Raw genomic sequence first — 23036 nt, 5'->3', positions numbered from 1 at the left:
GCACAGGTGGCAGCATGGGCCTCATTCTATCGGTTATCCACCTCGGTCTCGGGCCTCGCACTGGGGTCATCAGCCAGGACCTGAGCGGGTACTCTTATCCCCGAGAACCAACCCGTTACCCATTATCCTCGAAGACACCGGAGATCTCCAAGTGTCCCAGGGTGTAGCTGTCATGCACGCTTCCTGGGAGGCATGCTCATACATGCAGGATCCTTAGGTGGTGGTCGCACATGAGGCGAACATTCAGGGAGTGGAATCTGTTAATGAAGGACATCTTCTAATGCCCCGGTGCGCGCAAGGCAACATGCGTGCCATCAATTACCCCCTGAACTTGGGGCATCCCGGCGATGGCAGGGAATCTTGCAACCTGGCCATCTTACCGGGCCTGGTCCAACTCAAAAGTTGATAAAGTCTTATGTCCGGGCATACAGGGCATCCGTGAATTCACTGATGCACTTATGGGCTGCATCTTGGGAAATGCTGCACAAGTCCCTACTTGAGTCCTGGAATGATCCGGTTGCATAGACGTTCAGGGCTATGGTGACTTTCACGGCCACAAGAAGCAGGTGTCCTCCTCCTCCACGGAGTGCCAAGTCCTCGAGGCGTCCTCACTGACCCTTTGTCGAGATGGAGTCTCCTGCGCATTTGCCATGTCATCTCCTCGAAAGATCAACGATGACTGTACATCGTGAGCCATCACTGGCGTCCCGCTCTGGGTTTCTCCTCGGCCTGATGGGCGACCGGGTTTTCAGGGTGTGCGGCTAAACCCTGCACATGGGATGCTGCGTCCAGCTTGCGCCGACGCTGCTGCCGCCTGCTCTGGCGTCTGCCTGCCTCAGCTGTCACCAGCAACCGAAATAACCAGTCAGAATTGTTCTATCTGTAAGGAATTGGAGAAGGAGAGAGACTGACAATCAGTTAGGGCTTACACCCGGGACTCTCAAATCCCCCAAGCCCCCCCACCTTTTCGTGTCCCGCCTTCTCTCAGAGTACCATCCATCGAGCCAGTTGTACTGGAAAACCTCACTCTGCACACTCGCCTCCGGCCACAGCAAGAGCCCCCAGACCCCAGACCCCTGCCGGGAGATAGTCCTCAAGAGTCCTCCCCTGATCCACACATTTACCCCAGTGATAAAGTCCAGCTCTTCAGTAATTGAATGTTGGCTGCTGTCTCTATGGTGCTGATGGTTTTTAAGTTCAGGAAAACTGTTCATTCTTCCAGGTTTGATTGAAACGGGATGCAATAATCATCGTGTGAGGCATGGCACGTGTACCCACGAGAAGCCACGTGAGAGCTGTGAGATGCTCTCACAACTAACAAGTCCAATTCCTCATTAGCAATTGTCTTCAGCTGTGAAGCCAGAGGCTGCTCACAGTCAAAGGTAGTTAAAGTTACCTTCAGCATAGAACCACAAGCAGGGATCTGTCCTGGAAGCGTTTGGTAGGACAGACAGGCAGCAGCTGTCGTTGCCTGTTATGGGTCTTCACAATATTTAAAGATGGCTTGAAGGCGTCACAGACGAAAAGTCCCTCACCACCCCCCCATGCGGCCCAAAGGCGACCCCCATCCTGGAACACTTTAGGCCCCCACAGGGGCATCAGCTCCAGTGCCCTTGAATTTCATGCCAGAAAATTGAAATGGCTACTCACCTCCTCAGTTCCCCTCAGCAGTCATTGCGCCAGCTTCATAATTTGAAAAAGGAGTACTGAACGACGCTGGCGTGGTTTCTCGCTGGGGAACTGGTTAATTCCCAGGAGGCCATTACATTTGACTTTAATCTCGCTAATGAGATGAAAATAATGCAAATTTGCTTTAATTATATGCTCACCATATTTGGGTGTGATCCAGAACTCGCCATCGGGAGGGGGCTGGTTTGATAGCAAACTGATTTGCGCCTGGTGTGAATCTCGATTTTGGCCTTTCCCGCTATTTAACCAGCATGCTCAGATCCGCGCTGGGTGTAACATGGTGGTTAAATCGCGCCCATTGTGTATAGCCATGAAAGTAATTAAGTGTATTTTTTTGTTGTCTTCCTTGTTATGTGTTTTACTGTTCAATGAACAACTATTTTGTTTGAAATCATTACAACAGGACTTGAACATTCTTCACAAGTATTGTGAAGCATGGTGAAGCAGTTGAGGAACAGTGGAGAACCTTCCGAGCGATCTTTCACAGTGTTCAGAAAAGATTCATACTGACAAAAAAGAAAGACGGTAGAAAGGGGAAAAATCGACCGTGGATATCTAAGGAGGTGAGGGAGAGCATCAAATTGAAGGAAAAAACATACAAAGTGGCAAAAATTAGTGGGAGACTAGAGGACTGGGAAGTCTTTCGGGGACAACAGAAAGCTACTAAAAAAAGCCATAAAGAAGAGTAAAGTAGACTATGAAAGTAAACTGGCTCAGAACATAAAAGCAGATAGTAAAAGCTTCTACAAATATATAAGACAAAAAAGAGTGGCTAAGGTAAATATTGGTCCTTTGGAAGATGAGAAAGGAGATTTAATAATAGGAGACGGGGAAATGGCTGAGGAGCTGAACAGGTTTTTTGGGTCAGTCTTCACAGTGGAAGACACAAATAACATGCCAGTGACTGATGGAAATAAAGATATGATAGGTGAGGACCTTGAGATTATTGTAATCACTAAGGAGGCAGTATTGGGCAAGCTAATGGGGCTAAAGGTAGACAAGTCTCCTGGCCCTGACGGGATGCATCCCAGAGTGTTAAAAGAGATGGCTAGGGAAATTGTAAACGCACTAGTGATAATTTATCAAAATTCACTAGACTCTGGGGTGGTCCCAGAGGATTGGAAAGTAGCAAACGTGACACCACTGTTTAAAAAAGGAGGTTGGCAGAAAGTGGGTAATTATAGGCCGGTAAGCTTAACTTCAGTTGTAGGGAAAATGCTGGAATCTATCATTAAGGAGGAAATAGCGGGGCACCTGGAGGGAAAGTGTCCCATTGGGCAGATGCAGCATGGGTTCACAAAGGGTAGGTCGTGTCTGACTAATTTGGTAGAATCTTTTGAGGACGTTACCAGTGCAGTAGGTAACGGGGAGCCAATGGATGTGGTATATCTGGATTTCCAGAAAGCTTTTGACAAGGTGCCACACAAAAGGTTGCTGCATAAACTAAAGATGCATGGCATTGAGGGTAAAATGGTAGCATGGGTAGAGGATTGGTTAACTAACAGAAAGCAGAGAGTGGGGATAAATGGGTGTTTCTCTGGTTGGCAACCTGTAACTAGTGGGGTCCCTCAAGGATCAGTGTTGGGCCCGCAGTTTTTCACAATTTACATAGATGATTTGGAGTTGGGGACCAAGTGCAATGTGTCAAAGTTTGCAGACGACACTAAGATGAGTGGTAAAGCAAAAAGTGCAGAGGATACCGGAAGTCTGCAGAAGGATTTGGATAGGTTAGGTGAATGGGTTAGGGTCTGGCAGATGGAATTCAATGTTGCCAAGTGTGAGGCTATCCATTTTGGGAGGAAGAACAGCAGAATGGATTATTATTTAAACGGTAAGATGTTAAAACATGCTGCTGTGCAGAGGGACCTGGGTGTGCTGGTGCACGAGTCGCAAAAGGTTGGTGTGCAGGTGCAACAGGTGATTAAGAAGGCTAATCGAGTTTTGTCTTTCATTGCTAGAGGGATGGAGTTCAAGACTAGGGAGGTTATGCTGCAATTGTATAGGGTGTTGGTGAGGCCACATCTGGAGTATTGTGTTCAGTTTTGGTCTCCTTACCTGAGAAAGGACATATTAGCACTGGAGGGAGTGCAGAGGAGATTCACTAGGTTGATCCCAGAGTTGAGGGGATTAGATTATGACGAGAGGTTGAGTAGATTGGGACTGTACTCATTGGAGTTTAGAAGGATGCGGGGGGATCTTATTGAAACGTATAAAATTATGAAGGGAAAAGATAGGATAGATGCGGGCAGGTTGTTTCCACTGGTCGGGGAAAGCAGAACTATGGGGCATAGCCTCAAAATAAGGGGAAGTAGATTTCATAGAATCATAGAATTTACAGTGCAGAAGGAGGCCATTCGGCCCATCGAGTCTACACCGGCTCTTGGAAAGAGCACCCTACCCAAGCCCACACTTCCACCCTATCCCTATAACCCAGTAACCCCACCCAACACCAAGGGCAATTTTGAACACTAAGGGCAATTTATCATGGCCAATCCACCTAACCTGCACATCTTTGGACTATGGGAGGAAACCGGAGCACCCGGAGGAAACCCACGCACACACAGGGAGGATGTGCAGACTCCGCACAGACAGTGACCCAAGCCGTAATCGAACCTGGGACCCTGGAGCTGTGAAGCAATTGTGCTATCCACAATGCTACCGTGCTGCCCCCGAGTTTAAGACCGAGTTTAGGAGGAACTTCTTCACCCAAAGGGTTGTGAATCTCTGGAATTCCTTGCCCAGTGAAGCAGTTGAGGCTCCTTCTTTAAACGTTTTTAAGAAAAAGATAGATACCTTTCTAAAAAATAAAGGGATTCGGGGATATGGTGTACGGGCCGGAGAGTGGAGCTGAGTCCACAAAGATCAGCCATGATCTCATTAAATGGCGGAGCAGGCTCGAGGGGCCAGATGGCCTACTCCTGTTCCTAGTTCTTATGTTCTTATGTTCTTACATCTTTCTTCACATTGTACCAAATTGTATAAAATGCAGTTAGGAACAGGCACTCCAAGTTTCCCTTCTGGGATTTGCAATACACTAGCATTTAACATCAGCTGGGTTCTTAATACAAGCAATTAATTGTTACTGGATTACTGTTCTGTGATAAATGATATAGATGTAAATTACTTTTACATTGTTAATTCTCTGAATTGTTCTTTTTTTCAATAAGTGTTGCGGTATTTATAGGAGGCAATCTGAGTGATACAAATATGATGCAGTGGTGCCATTTCCATGAAATACTAAAAATAATTAATGAAGCTAAATATGTAACAGTCTAATAACAAAAGTAAAATCTATGTGATTATGCATACTGTAACATAAACAACTTTCTTGGGATTACCAGCCATTTGTACACAGCAAAATCAATTTCATAACATATGGCAGCAGAATTTCGTTCAGGTCAGCATTCATTATCATTTTACAATTGCGAGGAGGTAGCAACTTTATGATTTTCATGGATCAAGGTCGAGATTGACAATAGGAGTAGTCATAGTTTCGGAACTTACTAGATCTAGTAATAAACCCCAATGCCAAAAGGAAAATAAAACATTTGATGAAATACTTTTTTTTAATGTTATGTGAATAATGAGACTGTGAATGTAATATGTTGTGTAACTATTTTCTTGCATACGTTGAATACTTAGGTTGCTTATGTTCACTGATCTCTCTGTACAAATGCATACAGTTGTAAGATTTTAGAAGCTATTTTGATCAAAATCTATCAGAAACCTTTGCCTGAAGGGTCTTGTGCTCTTCTTTGTATTTGTTTATTAGCTTTTGCTGGTTTTGTCTCTCCGTATCCACTTTAAGCTTTTCTTCTTCTTTCATTCGTAGTGTTAATTCCTTAAGCTCTGTGGAGTGATGTGCTTGTTGCTTGGATAGCTCCGCATCTATCTGGAGAAAAAACAATGCACAATACTTACTGCTCAACATCATGCCAATGTAACCGTCCCCTTAAAAGTACCATTCAAGGCATTGTTTTGCTCGGAATGTAATATTTACTCAACAGGAGGAAGTTAGTTCAAATCATCACATACTCTCCCTTCCTTGTAATTTTCGTTGCTTAGAAGAGCAGGCTTTAGCTTTCTTTTAAACCAAACATTATTGCCATAGCTACAATCGGTGTGATTCACACTGGGTGGCGGGGCAATTTTCACACCAGATCCTCTGCTTTTCAGCTCATTAACTATGCATCAGTGAGGAGCTTGTCAAATCTCAAGGTAGGGCAGACGGTGATTCGTCTACCCTCCGTTATCCAATGGGGTCGAAGGTCATGTGCCATATTTAAATGCCACCTGCACAGACATTCACTCACTGCAAGTTGTTATGTACTGAAGGTCTAAATTAGTATGCCAATCAAACGTTCAAAACCATCTGCTCCATACTTCAACAAGGCTGCCCCGGGGATTCTCTTCCAGGAAAGATGGGACATTATCTTTCCGAGGTCGAGAGTAGAAGATCTAACTATCTAAATACATTGGCTTGGGAGGAGGTCACCACCTGTGGAAAGCAAGGAAAGTCCACCCTGCAGTGCAGGAAAAGGAAGTGGCGAGATGAGGAGAGTAAGTTAACCTTCTACACACTCCAGCCTCACACTCTCATAAGGTAATAGGAGGTCTAAGGGGGTCAGAGTCCACAAGGATATCACACACTATCAGCAGATAGGAAAAAGGCACTGCATGTCTGCCAGATGCATTAAGATCACCATCTCATGTTAGATCCTGCATAAATAGCATCTTCATCCCTTATTGGGGAGGGCTAAGCACTCACAGCAGTCATGTATGCTTCTGAACTGCTATTTCACCCACAGTGTTCACAGTCAATCCGTTCTATCTTTACCAAGAACAAGCTCACCCATAATTGATGAAAGAGGGCCTAGACCAGAGGGGGTAACCCAGAGAGCACTCATATCCCACGAGGAGCAGGCCGTAGAGCTGACTAGTGTGGAGAGAAATTGTTCCTGTGCGTAAGGCAAGACTGACCTTCCCCAACAAGCCAGTCAAGTTTCATCCAGCATTCATTGACAACATGAGGACAATGACTGAATTATCCATAGTTAGGAGCCAGCCTAGTCAATCATGAGTTATCTCTTTTCTCTATTCCAGCCACCAGCAAGAAAAGGCGGAGACAGTGCTGCAGCAAGTGCCTCAGCTCCAGCTCCTAGTCCATCTCTGTTGATGAATGAGGGGATTTTATTGACCAGGTGAGGAGGAGTGAACTGGTTCCCTTCTATTCAATCTCGATCTAGGGTTTTTTTCTCATGAGGATTGCCTTTTACGAATCCAAATATATTTTACTGTTTAAGCAATGATGCAGAAAGAGCCAATCAAACAAGGTCTTCTTGAGAGAAATAGCAAATTTATTAACCACTAAACCTGAGGGAATAAATAATAAAAATGCGACATCACATACAAAGGTACTAGATATAAGGGAAGCTAGAGTCCCCCCAAAATTAAAAGAATATTCAGTTTAGTGTTCTGTGAGTGTGTTTGAGGTGTTTATTTTTAAACGCTACCGCCAATTTGGATTAGCTGGTTTGTCGATGTGGACAGATATAGGAGATGTTACAATCACATTTCACTGGTAGATTTCTAGTAAAATAGGCTTCCAAAATGGTTAATACACTTGGTTCAAAAGACAGAGAGAGGGACAGAGAGAGAGAGAGAGAGAGCCCAGCTTTCATCCGAGCTTTGACAAAGAGTCATCGGACTCAAAACGTTAGCTCTTTTCTCTCCCTACAGATGCTGCCAGACCTGCTGAGATTTTCCAGCATTTTCTCTTTCGTTCCAGCTTTCATCCTGGTCCTCTGCTGACAATATCCCTGCAATTGTTCTGCAGTGGGTAGAGCCTGGCCTGAAATACTTCACCTATTGTGTATTTTCATGGGATATTATGTGGGTCTGTCTGTAACATTATTATTTCAATATCCAGCACTTTAATGTCTCTTCCTTAGACAGTGATGAGTTCCGATGGGTCTCTGAATTATTACAAACAGGAGCAAAAACATTGGGCTAGACTCTCCGATTTGGAGACTATGTCCGCACGCCGGAGTGGGAACGGTGGGGGAAAACTGGCGCAAAACGGCCAACAATTCCCCGTTTTGTTAGGGGCTAGCAGGAAGGCAGCGCAGAGCACCCGGCTCTAGCTGTCGATACGGCCTGGAGAATTGTCGGGTCCGTGGCCGCTCATGTGTAGGGCGGTGGCCTGCAGCGGCCGCACCGTGCTTCATGGCGGATACCACTCACACGCCCCGACCCCCCCCCCCCCCCCACAGTGCCCCCAGCCCCGAATAATGTCCCCACTACCCGCCACGCTGAGTTCCCAACAGGTGAGACCACACGCGACTCACGCCGTCGGGAACTCGGCCGGTTGGGGCGGAGCACGGGGGGTGGGCCTCAGACAATGGCCTGAGGCTGTGGATACGTGGTGCGGCATACTCACAGAGTACGCCGCTTTGGAGGGGGTGGCACATCACGGAAGCGGTGCCGCCCCCGATTCTGTCGGGAATTTGGATTCTCCAGCCCGTCGCCAAACGCGATTTCGGAGTCGGCAACTGGCGAATCCAGCCCATTATCTCTGTCCACCTTCAGTGACTGAGGTAATGACAACTGCAAGAGCAGGGGTCATATCACACAGAAAACCAAGCCTTCACACTGTGCATTGAAGACAGACTCATTAACAAGGTTAGCTCTTAACATGATGTATTTCAGCTAGTGAATCTTTGAATTTGTGTATCTATGTAATTAACCAGATTCTCTGACCCCCCGCCGGGTCGGAGAATCCCCGGAGGGAGGCGCGAATCCGACGCCGGCTGCCCTATTCTCCGCCGCTGTTTATTGGGCGGCGGCGGGATTCCCGCCACGCCGGTCAGGGGCCGTTAATAGCGCCCCCCCCCCGGTGATTCTCCGGGCCCCGATGGGCCAAGCGGCCGTCCAGTTTTGCCCAGTCCCGCCGGTGTGAATTACTCACCTCACGCACGGCGGGACCTAGCAGGTAAGTGTGCAGGGGCAGTCCTCGGGAGGATCCGACCCCGGGGGAGGGGGGGGGGGTGCTCCACAGTAGCCTGGCCCGCGATCGGGGAATACCAATCTGCGGGCGGGCTTGTTCTGTGGGGGGACTTCTTTTCTCCGCACCGGGCCCCTGTAGGGCTCTGCCATATTGCCCGGGGGCCGGCACGGAGAAGAGAACCTCTGCGCATGTGCGAAAATACGATGGCCAGTCTGTGCATGCGCGGAAATACGCTGGCCGGTCCACGCATGCGCGAGATCACGCCGGCCATTCCGCGCATGCGCAAACTCGCACCGTCCCTTCGCCGCTGGTTGGAGCTGCGCCAACCCCTCCGCCTTCCACCTAGCCCCCGAAAGTTCGGAGAAGTCTGCACTTTCAGGGACTGTTGACGCCGGAGTGGTTGGCGCCGATTTTCCCGCCGGCGTGGGGACTTAGTCTCCAGAAGGGAGAATCCCGGCCCTTATTTCCATCATATACATAAAGCATGTTGACTACTTGATAACAGTGTGGAGTTGTTAATTATTTAATTTTCTTCCTCACTATGTGTTTTGAATCATTATGTTTCCTCCTTTCTCACTGACTATTTTCATTTTTTAATGTTAACTGATCATATCACACAAAACATATTCCCCAAAACTTAATTACCATTCCCCTACATTCACTCTTTTGTCATTTAATCTCTCCTGCCCTTCACCCTATTACAGACATCCCTTTTTGGTCTTTCTCTTGCCCTTCACCCCACTTTCACTTGAACAAAATCTATTACATTTCTGATGTTTCCCAATTCTGATGAAAGGTCACACAATTGAAGCGTTAACACCCTTCCTCTCTCCACAGATACAGCTAGACCTTGCTAAGCATTTCCAACATTTTCTGTCTTAGTTACTTCTTGCCTCAACAATACCACTTAATCACATTCTATCAAGACAAACTCTATGCAATTACAATTCTGGCATAAATATTTTCCTAACATATGCTAGCGTGCTAGTTCCTCACCCAGCTTATTTTGTATCTCCAAGACAAAATATTTCTCGAAAGTAAAATGTTATAGTATGGCTTGATCTATGTTGCAGTCCAGTGCACAATCCTGACCCAAACTATAATAACCATAACTACTGCAATTATGGTATGACTTTAACTGTTCCTATGTTACTGATTTGAGTAACAACAAGATGCAGACAGTCATTGTTTCAAACACTGAAGCACATCTCAAGCAATGATCAAATCAATTCATCATCAGCTAAAATCTGAGCCACCTCCCTTCACAAAGACAAAGCTGCTCAATAATTACCAGTGCTGCATCAGCAAATAGCAGCAGGTCAACCCCAGGAATGGCTGCATACTCAAAGGTGTTTTTAATTTCCTGTTTTCACTTTCAGAGAATGAATTTTAAAAACTAAACATTTGACAATTTGTGGGTGGAACCACAGAAGAAGTCATGAATTGGGACTTGAATACACTTGGAGGGGAAGGTGGATGGTGATGTGGTGCTAATGCCACTGGACTAACAATACAGAGGTCCAGGCTAATGATCTGCTGACATGGGTTTAAATTAAAATGAATACATCTGGAATATAAAGCTCGTCTCAGTAAAGGTGACTATGATAATTAATATCAATTGTTATAAAACCCATCTGGCTCACTACTGCCCTTTATGGAAAACATTCTGCCACCCTTGCCAAAGTCTGTCCTACATGTGATCCCAGACAGATAGCAATGTGGTTAACTCCTTAACTCCTCTCTGAAATGATGTGGAGATGCCGGCGTTGGACTGGGGTGAGCACAGCAAGAAGTCTTACAACACCAGGTTAAAGTCCAACAGGTTTGTTTCGAATCACTAGCTTTCGGAGCACTGCTCCTTCACCTGAGGAAGGGGCAGTGTTCCGAAAGCTAGTGATTCCAAACAAACCTGTTGGACTTTAACCTGGTGTTGTAAGACTTCTTACTGTCCTCTCTGAAATGGCCGAGCAAGCTAATCAGTTCAACACAATTGTGGATGGGCAACAAATGCTGGCCTTGCCAGTGACACTAACATCCCATGAAAGAATATATATGTTTTAAATAGCCACATTTCTGGCCTGTAGACCCCCCAAACTAATTTGGCAGCTTAGGATGGACAGTATACAATACGTAGATTTCAATGTATATTCCCAGCAGAAATAGTCCCCAGCAAGAGGACAAAGATGGAACCTTTTAAGCAGAGCAATATATATAAAATGAAACATTTATTCATAATGCTCCTTATCTCCTATGGTTTACTGTGTCGGCTCCTTAGATTTTGTGTTGAGTGTTACGATATTCCAGCAAGGTGCCGATGTTAAACAAAGCTGCAGCAGGAATGCACATTTTACGATATGCGTAGGATGCACGAAGAAAACACTTTGATTGGCTAGCCAGTAAACATAAACATAAAGCTAACATAGTACTCTTTGTCAATTACAGCAAATGTCTCTAAAATAATATCTGAACAAATAAGACAATAGTCACAAGACATGAGTTTTTAAACACATTGGCTCAAATCCTCTGTCTCCGGATCATCAAAGACATGTATGATGGAAGATGAGCATCAGGACCTTGCAGAAGTCCTGATGTGTGGACCTACATGGGAATTGCCTAGGAAGTTTAAACTTATGATGGGCAATTGTCCTGATGCCGAGGATCCTCCACAAATGTCTCTGGCTCTTAGCTAGAGTTGGAGACTTGGGACTAGTATGCATAAGTTACCTTGACAGTTACTCAGGAGATGTTAGATCTAATTAACACCTGGGTAACTCCATAAGCAACCAGCCCCGATTATCCCTCAGCCATGAGACTAGTCCCACGACTCTCCTACTCCAACCCCTCCTGACCACCCAGTTAACCCCCTGCCCCCAACTAACACCTTCTATCTCTGAATCATCTATCTACCCCTCACCTTGATCCAACTAACTAATCCCCTGACCACCTAACTATCCTCAACCAGAGCCAACTAGCTCCTGACCACGCTTTGACCACTTGACTACCCCCACCACCGATATGTGACCCGACTACCCCCTGACCAGACCTGACTACCCCGCAACCACCTGACTAACCCACCTGTGGCTTAAGAGCGCCAGGGACCCGGTTTGATTCCTGGCTTGTGTCACTGTCTATGTGGATTCAGCATGTTTGCCCCATGTCTGCATGGGTTTCCTCTGGGTGTTCCGGTTTCCTCCCACAAGTCCCGAAGGACGTGCTTGTTAGGTGAATTGGACATTTTGAATTCTCCCTCAGGGTACCCAAACAGGCGCCGGAGTGTGGCGACTAGGGGATTTTCACAGTAACTTCATTGCAGTGTTAATGTAAGCCTACTTGTGACACGAAGAAAGATGATTATTATTATTATACCATACTGCCCACTCACCTACCTAACCATCTCATTCATTCGTCAACCTAGCCACATTACCCACTCACCCACATATCCATTCACTCAATAACCCACCTCACCCATTCACCCATCCGTTCATGGACCCAACTCAAAGATTGGACCTTTAAACTTCCCTGAATATGGCAGCTTGTGTTGTAAAAAGGGGCATCTCCTTTCTTTCCCCGACTCTGCTCTGACTGGATTTGTTGTTGGATATGAGGAAACAATGGAAATAAATAATGTTCTGGAGGTGGGAGCAATTTTGGCTTGGTGATGAACCTCAGCAGGATGCAAATGTTTTGCATGGCCTACTTCAGTAACTGGCCAGGGACAGGGTGGGATCAGTTGCAGCAAGTTGAGTTTATGGTGAATGTCAAAAACATAGCTCAATCTTGAATGTCAATTACAAAAATGTTTAACATATGCAGAGGATTGGCTGACTCTCATAAGGTAGAGTGTGGGGACAAAGAGGTCTTTTTCAGGATGGCAGCTGTTGACTAGTGCCTCAGGGGTCGGTTTTCAGGAGGCCCTCAGCCATGATTAACACAGGCTGAGCCATGACGAGGGCACCACCACTCAATACGCCAAAGTGGTGCTCCAGGTTTTTCACTGCGATCGCCGCCCTAGCTGTGTTGGCTTTGTGCCAAGCATTGACGGCATTATCACCTGTGCCTGAAGCCTTTGGGACTCCCCAGTTGGCTATTCGCTGGAATGTCACTGGTATCCCCCCCCCCCCACTGAATTTAACAACTGTGTCCTATCATCTGCATCAACTCTGGAAAACCTTGCCCAGACATTCGACATCTGACTGGGACTCAGCTGAATCCTGGGATCCAGTAGACCTCGACTGCTGACTCCCTTGGATTTCCACCTGATGTGCATCCACAACCGTATGCTGCTCACCAGATTGTGCCCCAGAAGTCTGTTCACTAATTTTGCCACCGAGGTGTGTGTCTCTGTGCTATTGGAAAGTACGGGTGAATGCTGTGACACTCGATGGTGGTCTCCTCGAAGCTCTCCTCTGAGGTGATTTCTTGGGTGGCTGGGGGGGGGGGGAGAACGACTCCGGATGGCCCGGCCCCATCCGATAGAGATCCGATGTGACAATGCGCATGGCAGCACAGTGGGTAACACTGTTGCTTTACAGCTCCAGGGTCCAAGGATCGATTCCCGGCTTGGGTCACTGTCTGTGTGGAGTCTGCACGTTCTCCCTGTGTCTCCGTGGGTTTCCTCCGGGTGCTACGGTTTCCTTCCACAAGTCCCAAAAGACGTGCTATTAGGTGAATTGCATATTCTGAATTCTCCCTCTCCCTGAACAGGTGCTGGAATGTGGCTTTTCACAGTGGCTTCATTGCAGTGTAAATGTAAGCCTACTTGTGACACTAATAAAGATTATTATTATTATACCATACTGGTCGGTTTTGGGACCACAACTTTTCACAATATACATTAACGATCTGGAAGAAGGAACAGAGGGCAGTGTTGCTACGTTTGCAGATGATACAAAGATATGTAGAGGAAGAGGTAGTATTGAGGAAGCAGGGGGACTGCAGAAGGACTTGAACCAGCGAGGAGAGTGGGCAAAGAAGTGGCAGATGGAATACAATGTGGAAAAATCTGAGGTTGTGCACTTTGGTAGAAAGAATGGATGCATAGACTATTTTCTAAATGGGAAAAGACTTAGGAAATCAAAAGCATAAAGGGGCTTAGGAGACCTGGTTCAAGATTCTCCTGAGGTTAACGTGAAGGTTCAGGTGGCAGTTAGGAAGGCAAATGCAATGTTAGCATTCATGTCGAGAGGACTAGAATACAAGAGCAGAGATATACGTCTGAGGCTGTAAAAGGCTCTGGTCAGGCCCCATTTAGAGTATTGTGAGCAGTTTTGGTCCCCGTATCTAAGGAAGGATGTGAACCATGGAAAGGATCCAGAGGAGGTTCATGAGAATGATCCCTGAAATGAAGAGCTTGTCATATGAGGAGCGGTTGAGGACTCTGGGTCTGTACTCGTTGGAATTTAGAAGGATAAGGGGGGTAATCTCATTGAAACTTACAGGATACTGAGAGGCTTAGATAGAGTGGATGTGGAGAGGATGTTTCCACTTGCAGGGAAAACTTGAACCAGAGGCCACAGAGTCAGACTGAAGGTACGATCCTTTCAAACAGAGATGAGGAGGAATTTCATCAGCCAGAGGGTGATGCATCTGAGGAAATCATTGCTGCAGAAGGCTGTGGAGGTCAAATCACTGAGTGTCTTTAAGATAGAGATAGATGGGTTCTTGATTAGTAAGGGGATCAGGGATTATGGGAAGAAGGCAGGAGAATGGGGATGATAAACATATCAGCTACGATTGAATGGCCCGAATGGCATAATTTTGCTCCTTTGTCTTATGATCTTATGGTCTCAATGAGTGGGAACCAGATTTGCACATTCACGTAAGCAGTTGGCTTGCTTGAATATGTCTATGTCTGGTTTATCCAAGGTGCCGGATATAACGGCCTTGCCTCGGAGGCCCCGGTCGGGTGGACGGGCTCTGGGCAGGGTGGTACCCTGACATCCCCAATGCTACCCAGGCACCCTGGCAGTGCTGACCTTATACCCTGGGATTGCCATGCAGTTGCTACCCTGGAAATGCCAGGGCCCTCATGTGGCACTGCTAGGCTGGCAGGGTCACTGACAAGGTGCCAAGGTGCCCAGGTGACATCTTGCCTGTGCCAGGGATTGGGCCCGAAGGTGCCCTGCCCCTGAGGCAGGGGGAGCTCAAGGACCTCATAATTGGTACATTGGGGGTCCAGAGGCCGTGGTGGGGGATCCAGAGATCGGGTGCCATCTCTCCACTGGCGAGCTGAGCTCATTAGTGCAAGAGCTTTGCTTGTTAGTGCAGGAAATGAGCCTAAGTGAGGTCTTGGCAGGCGTTTCCCAGTGGGGCATTCCTCGCCAAGGCCCAAAAATGAGGCAGAGTCCCATTTATTAATGGGTTGTTCTTAGCGCTGCAAGCGCCAGGAAACCCCCCGCTAAATGCGCTCAAAATGGAACTCTGTTTCATTTCCATTAAATCACGCCTAGAAGCACAAATTTAAACTTACTTAAAGCCTTAATACTCACAAATACAAATACAGATTACTTATTTTTCCTGACAGTGCCAAGATTGGCTCCAGTTGTATCCTTCACTAACTGGATTTCTGGATTATAACAGGAATGTCCCTGTAGGATCTCTTATTCTATCTTCTAATAACAATTGATTGTCCGGTTGATTGAAGGTGTCCAAAATACAACTGTATTGCTAATTATTCACTTTAATACACCTGAATAAAGACTGAATCAAAGCTTAGAAACAAAATATCAAACAATGCATACAAGGGTCAAACGCATGGCAAAAAAAGCATTAAACATAAAAGCATAAAGAAATCACTTAAAACACAAACAAACGGATAGATGCTTCAAGAATTCAGGAAGGTAGTAATTCAGGAACTAATCCTCGACCACGAGGTCTTACTTTTAAGGGAATCCTTATCATAGAATTTACAGTGCAGAAGCAGGCCATTCGGCCCATTGAGTCTGCACCGACCCTTGGAAAGAGCACCCTACTCAAGCCTACGCCTCCGCCCTTTCCCCGTAACCCAGTAACCCCACTTAAACTTTTTTGGACACTAAGACCAATTTAGTATGGCCAATCCACCTAGCCTATACATCTTGGACTGTGGGAGGAACCTGGTGCACCCGGAGGAAACCCATGCAGACACGGGGAGAATGTGCAGACTCCGCACAGACAGTTACCCAAGCCGCGAATCGAACCTGGGACCCAGGAGTTGTGAAGTGATGTGCTAACCACTATGCTACCGTGCTGCCCTATCTATGGTCTAGTCCCTCATTTACTCTCATTGATTTCTAATTCTCATCTGAGACTTTCTGGTTTGTTCAAATAGATGTCTATTTCTTAGAGGACAATTTATTAATTAAACATTGGCCATTACTTAAGATTGACTGTTATGCATCATGAATAATTCAGTGTCTACGTGCAATGCCTTATGAGAATAAGCTTCTCACGCCATGGCTAGCTATCAACTTTGCTGAAACTAATTATTTGAAACATTCTTATTACTAAATGCACTGGAATACAATGGCCTATTGATTATATGAAACATTCGTTGAAACAATGTCTGAATTTCTGCAGACATGCAAAGTTCAATAGTTTATTCATTATCTGAAACAATGACTATCTTTTCACAGTCATGGCCTTTTGAATAATTGCATTCTTCAGCTATGCATTCAATCAGTACCTAAAGACATCAATAAATCAATGAAGGAATAAATCAATAACCTATCAGTCTCTAACACTGGGATCTGCCACTTCCCGTTGGAAACGGGTTTGAAATATCAGTACTGCTTCACTACTCCCCTCAACCTTACAAGCACCGCTTGTGAGATTTACCGGCCTCGTCGCATCCTGAGTCGGGCACGGCGAGGCCATTAGATTGCGCCCTATGTGCAAGAAGGGTTTAAATGTTAGTTAGATTCATGTTAATCAAAGGGCCCTGTATGTCTGTGGGTTTTGATTTTATTTCAAACTGTGCCTGCATTGTGATTAAACGGTTTACGACATGAAGGTAAACAGAATTAAAGAAAAACTAGGCTATCGCTTAGCAACCAGGGGCCACCTTAGGTTAGAAACAACTTTGGAATTTTAATTTAAAGCTGGACCCAAAAGAAGCTGGACAGGACAAGGGAGATGCAAAAAGCAGACTTCCCAAAGAACCAGAGAAAGTCCAGACAACCAGGGAGGTGGACAAGAATAATCTCTCAGGAAGAGAGTTAAATTAAAGGAGCAAAGAACAAGAAGTTGACCAAAGTAATGTTCAGGAGAATGCAAGTAAATGGTGGAGAAAGTGCTCGGAGTTAAAGATTCAGCTGCAGTAACCAGATTTGAAGTGGGGAACCAGGCATCAGAAAGAAATCAAAAGGTTGGCGACATCTTAATACAGCCTGTGAAGAAGTGGTATTCTGTTGGAATAGCTGGGCACTGAGAGATTGTGTGGAAGCTTGAATGCACATGGCACTCCAAGACAGGGGAATGCTGAAAGGAGAGATTAAAATCCTTGCTGAAGGCATCGGAGAGAAAGTTTAGCAGAAGATTCTAAGGCATGTTTTTCAAGAGTAGAGTTTGGAAAAACTCGTATGGAAATCCATACGAGTTCCAGTGAGACCAGTTGGCTCACAGTGTGATAATCATCTGGGGGGAATGAATGAGAAATCTACAGAAGTTATATTATGTTGCATTCCACTTGGTTTCAGAGTGTGATGTGTCTGACCACAGTTCGCCTGTTGGTTTTCATGGATTGTCTACTTCCCGAGAACATTATAATATACAATGTATTTCAATACTTGTGTTTTCCTTGAAAATCTGTTTACATCTGTGAAAATATTTTAGCGGAGTGAAGGAGTATTGTATTGTAGTCAATCTTTTCATGTTTAAGAAATGCTTTATTATTTTGTTAAAAGTTAATTAGCAGTCCTTTGACTCTATTCATCCATGTATCTAAAGAAAGTAAAAGTTGCTATGTTAAGCCAGGATTCTATTCTCGGACCAAACTGTCTAGTAGTAACATCAGCTGGGATCCTAACAACAACTCTTATAAGCATTAGTTAAGGAATGTGCCTCTTCATCGAACAATCATAGTTTCAGTCTTTCAGTCTATGTGTACAAGTTAATGGCCACCACTTCTTGACAATTAAACACAATTAACATTCAACAATTACCAATAAAGTGAAACTGCCTTCTGGTTAGTGGAAAATAACTTTGTTAAACAGCTGTGCAAGTGTTGTTCCACATCAATGCAACAATAGTTGTGCATGTATGTGAGTTAAAAGGGTACTCATTATCATACGAAGTTTCAGAGTCAATGAAAGACTTCTGCATTAAAAATTGCAAACATTTTTGGAGGGCTAAAATAAGGCAAGTTCAACAGATGCTGCCAACCTTAAATTACATTTTCTTTCAATCATTGTGGTTCTTAACTTCCCTCTTAAATCTTAACCTGACACTTTATTATCATTGGCGGAAAATTTCACAATTAAGATATTAATTAAAAGATCAGCAGAGGGAAATCAGCATTTATCAGACACATTCTCAATCTCATAACTATCTTCTGCAAGTTAAGTGTAGAACGTTCATGGGCCAAAGGAACTGAACATTTCATGATGGGAAGCTGAACATTTCAATATGATACAAAGTACAGTTAGTAATGAATAGGATCAAGGCTTTGATTTCACATGTGGGTTATTTCAGATTGCTTGACAGGAAAGGGGTCTTGCATTACACTCTTACGTTTGCCAATGTAACATGTTCTGACGTTGTTATTACGAACTTGTGTAATTCATTCTCTGAAAATATTTCAACACCAACATCTGCCTGTAAACATGGATATCCTGATGCAAGGTGGGTCTATAAGCTTGAGACCAGCCTTCCAAGGCAGATGTGATGTCAACCACAGAGGACCTTAACACACCAGTGAGTGGCATTTCACATTCAGAATGAGAACTGTAGCATCAGGAGTTATGATTGTCATTGAAATCAGAACCAGCCAAGCTTTGTCATGGTTACTATCCATGATGTGAAGATGCCGGCGTTGGACTGGGGTGAGCACAGTACGAAGTCTTACAACACCAGGTTAAAGTCCAACAGGTTTGTTTCGATGTCACTAGCTTTCGGAGCGCTGCTCCTTCCTCAGGTGAATGAAGAGGTCTGTTCCAGAAACACATATATAGACAAATTCAAAGATGCCAAACAATGCTTGGAATGCGAGCAATAGCAGGTGATTAAATCTTTACAGATCCAGAGATGGGGTAACCCCAGGTTAAAGAGGTGTGAATTGTACCAAGCCAGGACAGTTGGTAGGATTTCACAGGCCAGATGGTGGGGGATGAATGTAATGTGACATGAATCCCAGGTCCCGGTTGAGGCCGCACTCATGTGTGCGGAACTTGGCTATAAGTTTCTGCTCGGCGATTCTGCGTTGTCGCGGGTCCTGAAGGCCGCCTTGGAGAACGCTTACCCGGAGATCAGAGGCTGAATGCCCTTGACTGCTGAAGTGTTCCCCGACTGGAAGGGAACATTCCTGCCTGGTGATTGTTGCGCGATGTCCGTTCATTCGTTGTCGCAGCGTCTGCATGGTCTCGCCAATGTACCATGTCGCAGCGCCTGCATTGGCGAGACCATGCAGACGCTGCGACAACGAATGAACGGACATCGCGCAACAATCACCAGGCAGGAATGTTCCCTTCCAGTCGGGGAACACTTCAGCAGTCAAGGGCATTCAGCCTCTGATCTCCGGGTAAGCGTTCTCCAAGGCGGCCTTCAGGACCCGCGACAACGCAGAATCGCCGAGCAGAAACTTATAGCCAAGTTCCGCACACGAGTGCGGCCTCAACCGGGACTTGGGATTCATGTCGCATTACATTCATCCCCCACCATCTGGCCTGCGAAATCCTACCAACTGTCCTGGCTTGGTACAATTCACACCTCTTTAACCTGGGGTTACCCCATCTCTGGATCTGTAAAGATTTAATCACCTGCTAATGCTCGCATTCCAAGCATTGTTTGGCATCTTTGAATTTGTCTATATATGTGTTTCTGGAACAGACCTCTTCATTCACCTGAGGAAGGAGCAGCGCTCCGAAAGCTAGTGACATCGAAACAAACCTGTTGGACTTTAACCTGGTGTTGTAAGACTTCGTACTATGGTTACTATCAACACATTAAATTCATGTGCAAGAATTCAAGATGTTTTTCTTCAAAACAAAGTCGAACTTCTGAGCAACAAAAATAACCTTGGGAAACAGAATGATTGATTTAAAAAGGTAATCTTCCCATTTATGATTTGCCAAGGCCATTTATCCAGCAGGTCAGATTCACTTGTTGACCCATTCATGTTGAACTCGGTATCAATTACTTAATTGATACGTGAAAAAATGTCACTTGTGACAATACAAATGTGAAAAAAACTAGTTGTAAAGAAGTGCTTTACTTTCACTTTCCAGCCATCTTCATGAACCAACTTCTGCCGAAGATGTTCTTGCAGCTGCTCAATCCTGTTCTGGTGTGACATCATCATCTGTTCTCTATAAGAAACCAATGTGTTTATTGATAAAGTTCAAAGCTATACAACAATTAGTAAAACATTTAAAACACAATTTTCACAATAACAACGTATAAATCATTAATTAAGACAAAATATTCTGTTGAAAACAAACTAAAAGGGAAAGGAAATTACTGGACTTTCTTTTATGGTTTATTGCAAATTGTTGCCCAATAAATGGAATAAATTTTGTGTAACTGACAAATGAATTTTAATGTGCATAGTTAGGAGGTGTTGGGTCAAATGGGGCTATGTCCCCACGCCGGTGTAAAAACGCTGGCATTTCACGCTGATTTTCCTAAAAAAAGTCAGGAGCGATTCTCCTACCTGCAGGGGGCTGGCAGGACCCCGGAGTGCTTCTCGCAGCTCTCGCTGTGGATACGGGCCCTGCACGTCCAGTCGGCCTGCAGCTGCCGCGCCGTGTGCCCGGGCGGACTCGGACTGCAGACCGACATCGACAATGTAGGCCCCCTGAAATGGTGAGCGCCCACGGATCCGAGCCACCCAATCGCTGCCCCGACCGCCCATGAGCACCCCCCCCCCCCCAAGTGCTTGATCCCGCCCGCCCTGTAGTGATCTGTACATCTGTACATATATCTACACATACACCAGGGACTGCAGACAGATGTAACAGCCACAGCATCACTAGAGGGCATCAGAGACGGGTATAAAGGGTCCAGCCCAAGGTAGGATCTGCCTCTTTCAGAAGCACAGGGCTAGGGAGCAGCAGCAGCACACAGAGACAGCTCAGCATAGGCAGCTTACCTTAGCTTCACTGGTCATACCTCTTGACTGTATTATATCTAGTTAAGCTCTGTAAACAGAACAAACCTACTGAATAAAGTGTTTATGTTAACTGGAAGTCTTTATTCAGATTTAGAGAATAATATACTCCCTTCCACCAGGGCAGCCGCGAACTGAGTCTGCAGCCGCCAGCCGAAGTTCCAGACCAGCAATACAGGGTTAGAACCACGCCGTCGGGAATTCAGTCAGTTTTGCCTCGAGAATCGTTGGGGGGGGGTCTCTGTTAATGGCCCCCCAGCTGCGCCACGTAATTCACTTGTGAGAGGAATAGTGTGGGTATAGAAATCAGGAAGAACGCTTTTCTCTTAATTCTAGGCATTTCATTCTGAGTGCACCTTGCAGTTTTGTTCTCGGAGTGGTGTTTTTTCAAAAATTAACCTACAACTCACTTATTGCGTCAGAATCTGGCCAAAATTTCCACAATGCACATCGGTGGTGGCCAAGTAAATCATCTGCCATAACAGGTAAGCTTTGCCAAGGGAACATTAACAAATTAAAATTGAAAATTTGTAGCCACAAAGGGGAATAACAATTTTTGAGTTGAAGCTGAGTTTCCATTACTGCCAGACCAGTGACAGTCTCAAATCTAATTTTCCTTTCAAAAATGTCCCTGTTGGAAAATAACCTGTTTCTGAACACAAATATAGGGCGGCGGGATTCTCCGCAAACCGGTGGGGCGGGCCACTCCAGCACCGAGGTGTGGCGAGAACCAATCCGGATTCGGGCCACCCTGAAGGTGTGGAATCCTCCGCACCTTCAGAGGCTAGGCCGGCACCGGAGTGGTTTGCGCCCCGCCAGCCGGTGCGGAAGGGGCTTGACGCCATGGCAACCGGCGCCGAAGGGTCTCCGCCGGCTGGCGCGAGTTGGCGCATGTGCGGGAGCGCTAGCGTGTTGGCGCCACCCCAGTGCATGCGCAGGGGGGGTTCATCTCCACACCAGCAATCGCGGACTGTTACAATGGCTGACGCGGAGAAATAGAGTGCCCCCACGGCACAGGCCCGCCCGTGGATCGGTGGGCCCAGATCGAGGGCCAGGCCACCATGGGGGCACCCCCTAGGGCCAGATCCCCCCCATGCCCTGCCCCCCCCTCCCGAGGACCCCGGAGGCTGCCCTCAGAGCCAGGTCCCGCCGGTAAGTACCTGTTGTAATTTACGCCAGTGGGACCGGCTGAAAACGGCCGGCCACTCGGCCCATCGCGGGCCGGAGAATCGCCGGGGGGGGGGGGCGCTGCCAATGGCCCCCGACCGGCGTGGCGCGATTCCCGCCCCGTCAAATCCCCGGCGCCGGAGAATTCGGCAGCCGGCGGGAGCGGGATTCACGCCGCCCCCCGGCGATTCTCCGACCCGGCGGGGGGTCGGAGAATCCCGCCCATAGTCTGCCAAACAAATACAGGAATCTTTGTTTACAGATTTACACAAAAACAACAAAAGGATGGCTTATTGCAAAATGCCCAAACAAGAAATAAGATAGTAGTCAAATCGTAAATAGAGGCTGTTGAAATCAATTAAGTTTTATCCAAAGTAATGATAAATTGCGGCATAGAAAAGGTCCATACTGTAATTGGTTAATCGGCCTAGCACTAGTTGATATTACAGCAAGTATCAACAATTCCAAATAAACTATATTTTATTACAGTGAACTCCAGGGACGTCATTCTCTGACCCGCCAGCGGGTCGGAGAATTGCTGTTGGCCGCCGTGAATTCCGCCCCCGCCGCCCGCTGAAGTCTCCGAAGGGAGAAAAGTCGGCGGGGCGTCAATGGCGCCGCAGTCCTCGGAGAATGGCATGGGTGGGTGCAAGGCAATCGATTTTGGGCCTGCCGATGTTCTCCCGTCCGGATGGGCCGAATTCCCGTCGACATGATGACGGGTCACGTCGGCGTAAATCAAACCTCCTTTTAATCGGCGTCAACCTGTGCTCCAGGTTTACGCTGACCAGCGTGGAGGTGGGTGACGGCCTGGGGGGTTGGCCGCTGGGCAGGCGATGGCGTGGCCGCAGTCTGAATGTGTGGGGGAGAGGT

General features: G+C 46.3%; 1 protein-coding gene across 3 annotated transcripts in view; it reads right to left on the bottom strand.

The window, feature by feature from the left end:
* lekr1 (Leucine-, glutamate- and lysine-rich protein 1) overlaps positions 1–23036 on the bottom strand; it is a 437902-nt gene that overhangs the window by 13215 nt on the left and 401651 nt on the right. For all 3 annotated transcript variants that reach the window (XM_072474414.1, XM_072474413.1, XM_072474415.1), the window contains 2 exons: positions 20103–20196; positions 5417–5581 (listed from right to left, as the gene is read on the bottom strand). In XM_072474414.1, coding sequence (XP_072330515.1) covers positions 5417–5581; positions 20103–20196 — 259 coding nt within the window. The remainder of the gene's footprint in view (positions 1–5416; positions 5582–20102; positions 20197–23036) is intronic.

Source organism: Scyliorhinus torazame, chromosome 14, assembly GCF_047496885.1.
Source record: "Scyliorhinus torazame isolate Kashiwa2021f chromosome 14, sScyTor2.1, whole genome shotgun sequence".
In the NCBI taxonomy this organism is placed as follows: domain Eukaryota; kingdom Metazoa; phylum Chordata; class Chondrichthyes; order Carcharhiniformes; family Scyliorhinidae; genus Scyliorhinus; species Scyliorhinus torazame.
This window is presented reverse-complemented; position numbering and strand designations above follow the sequence as displayed.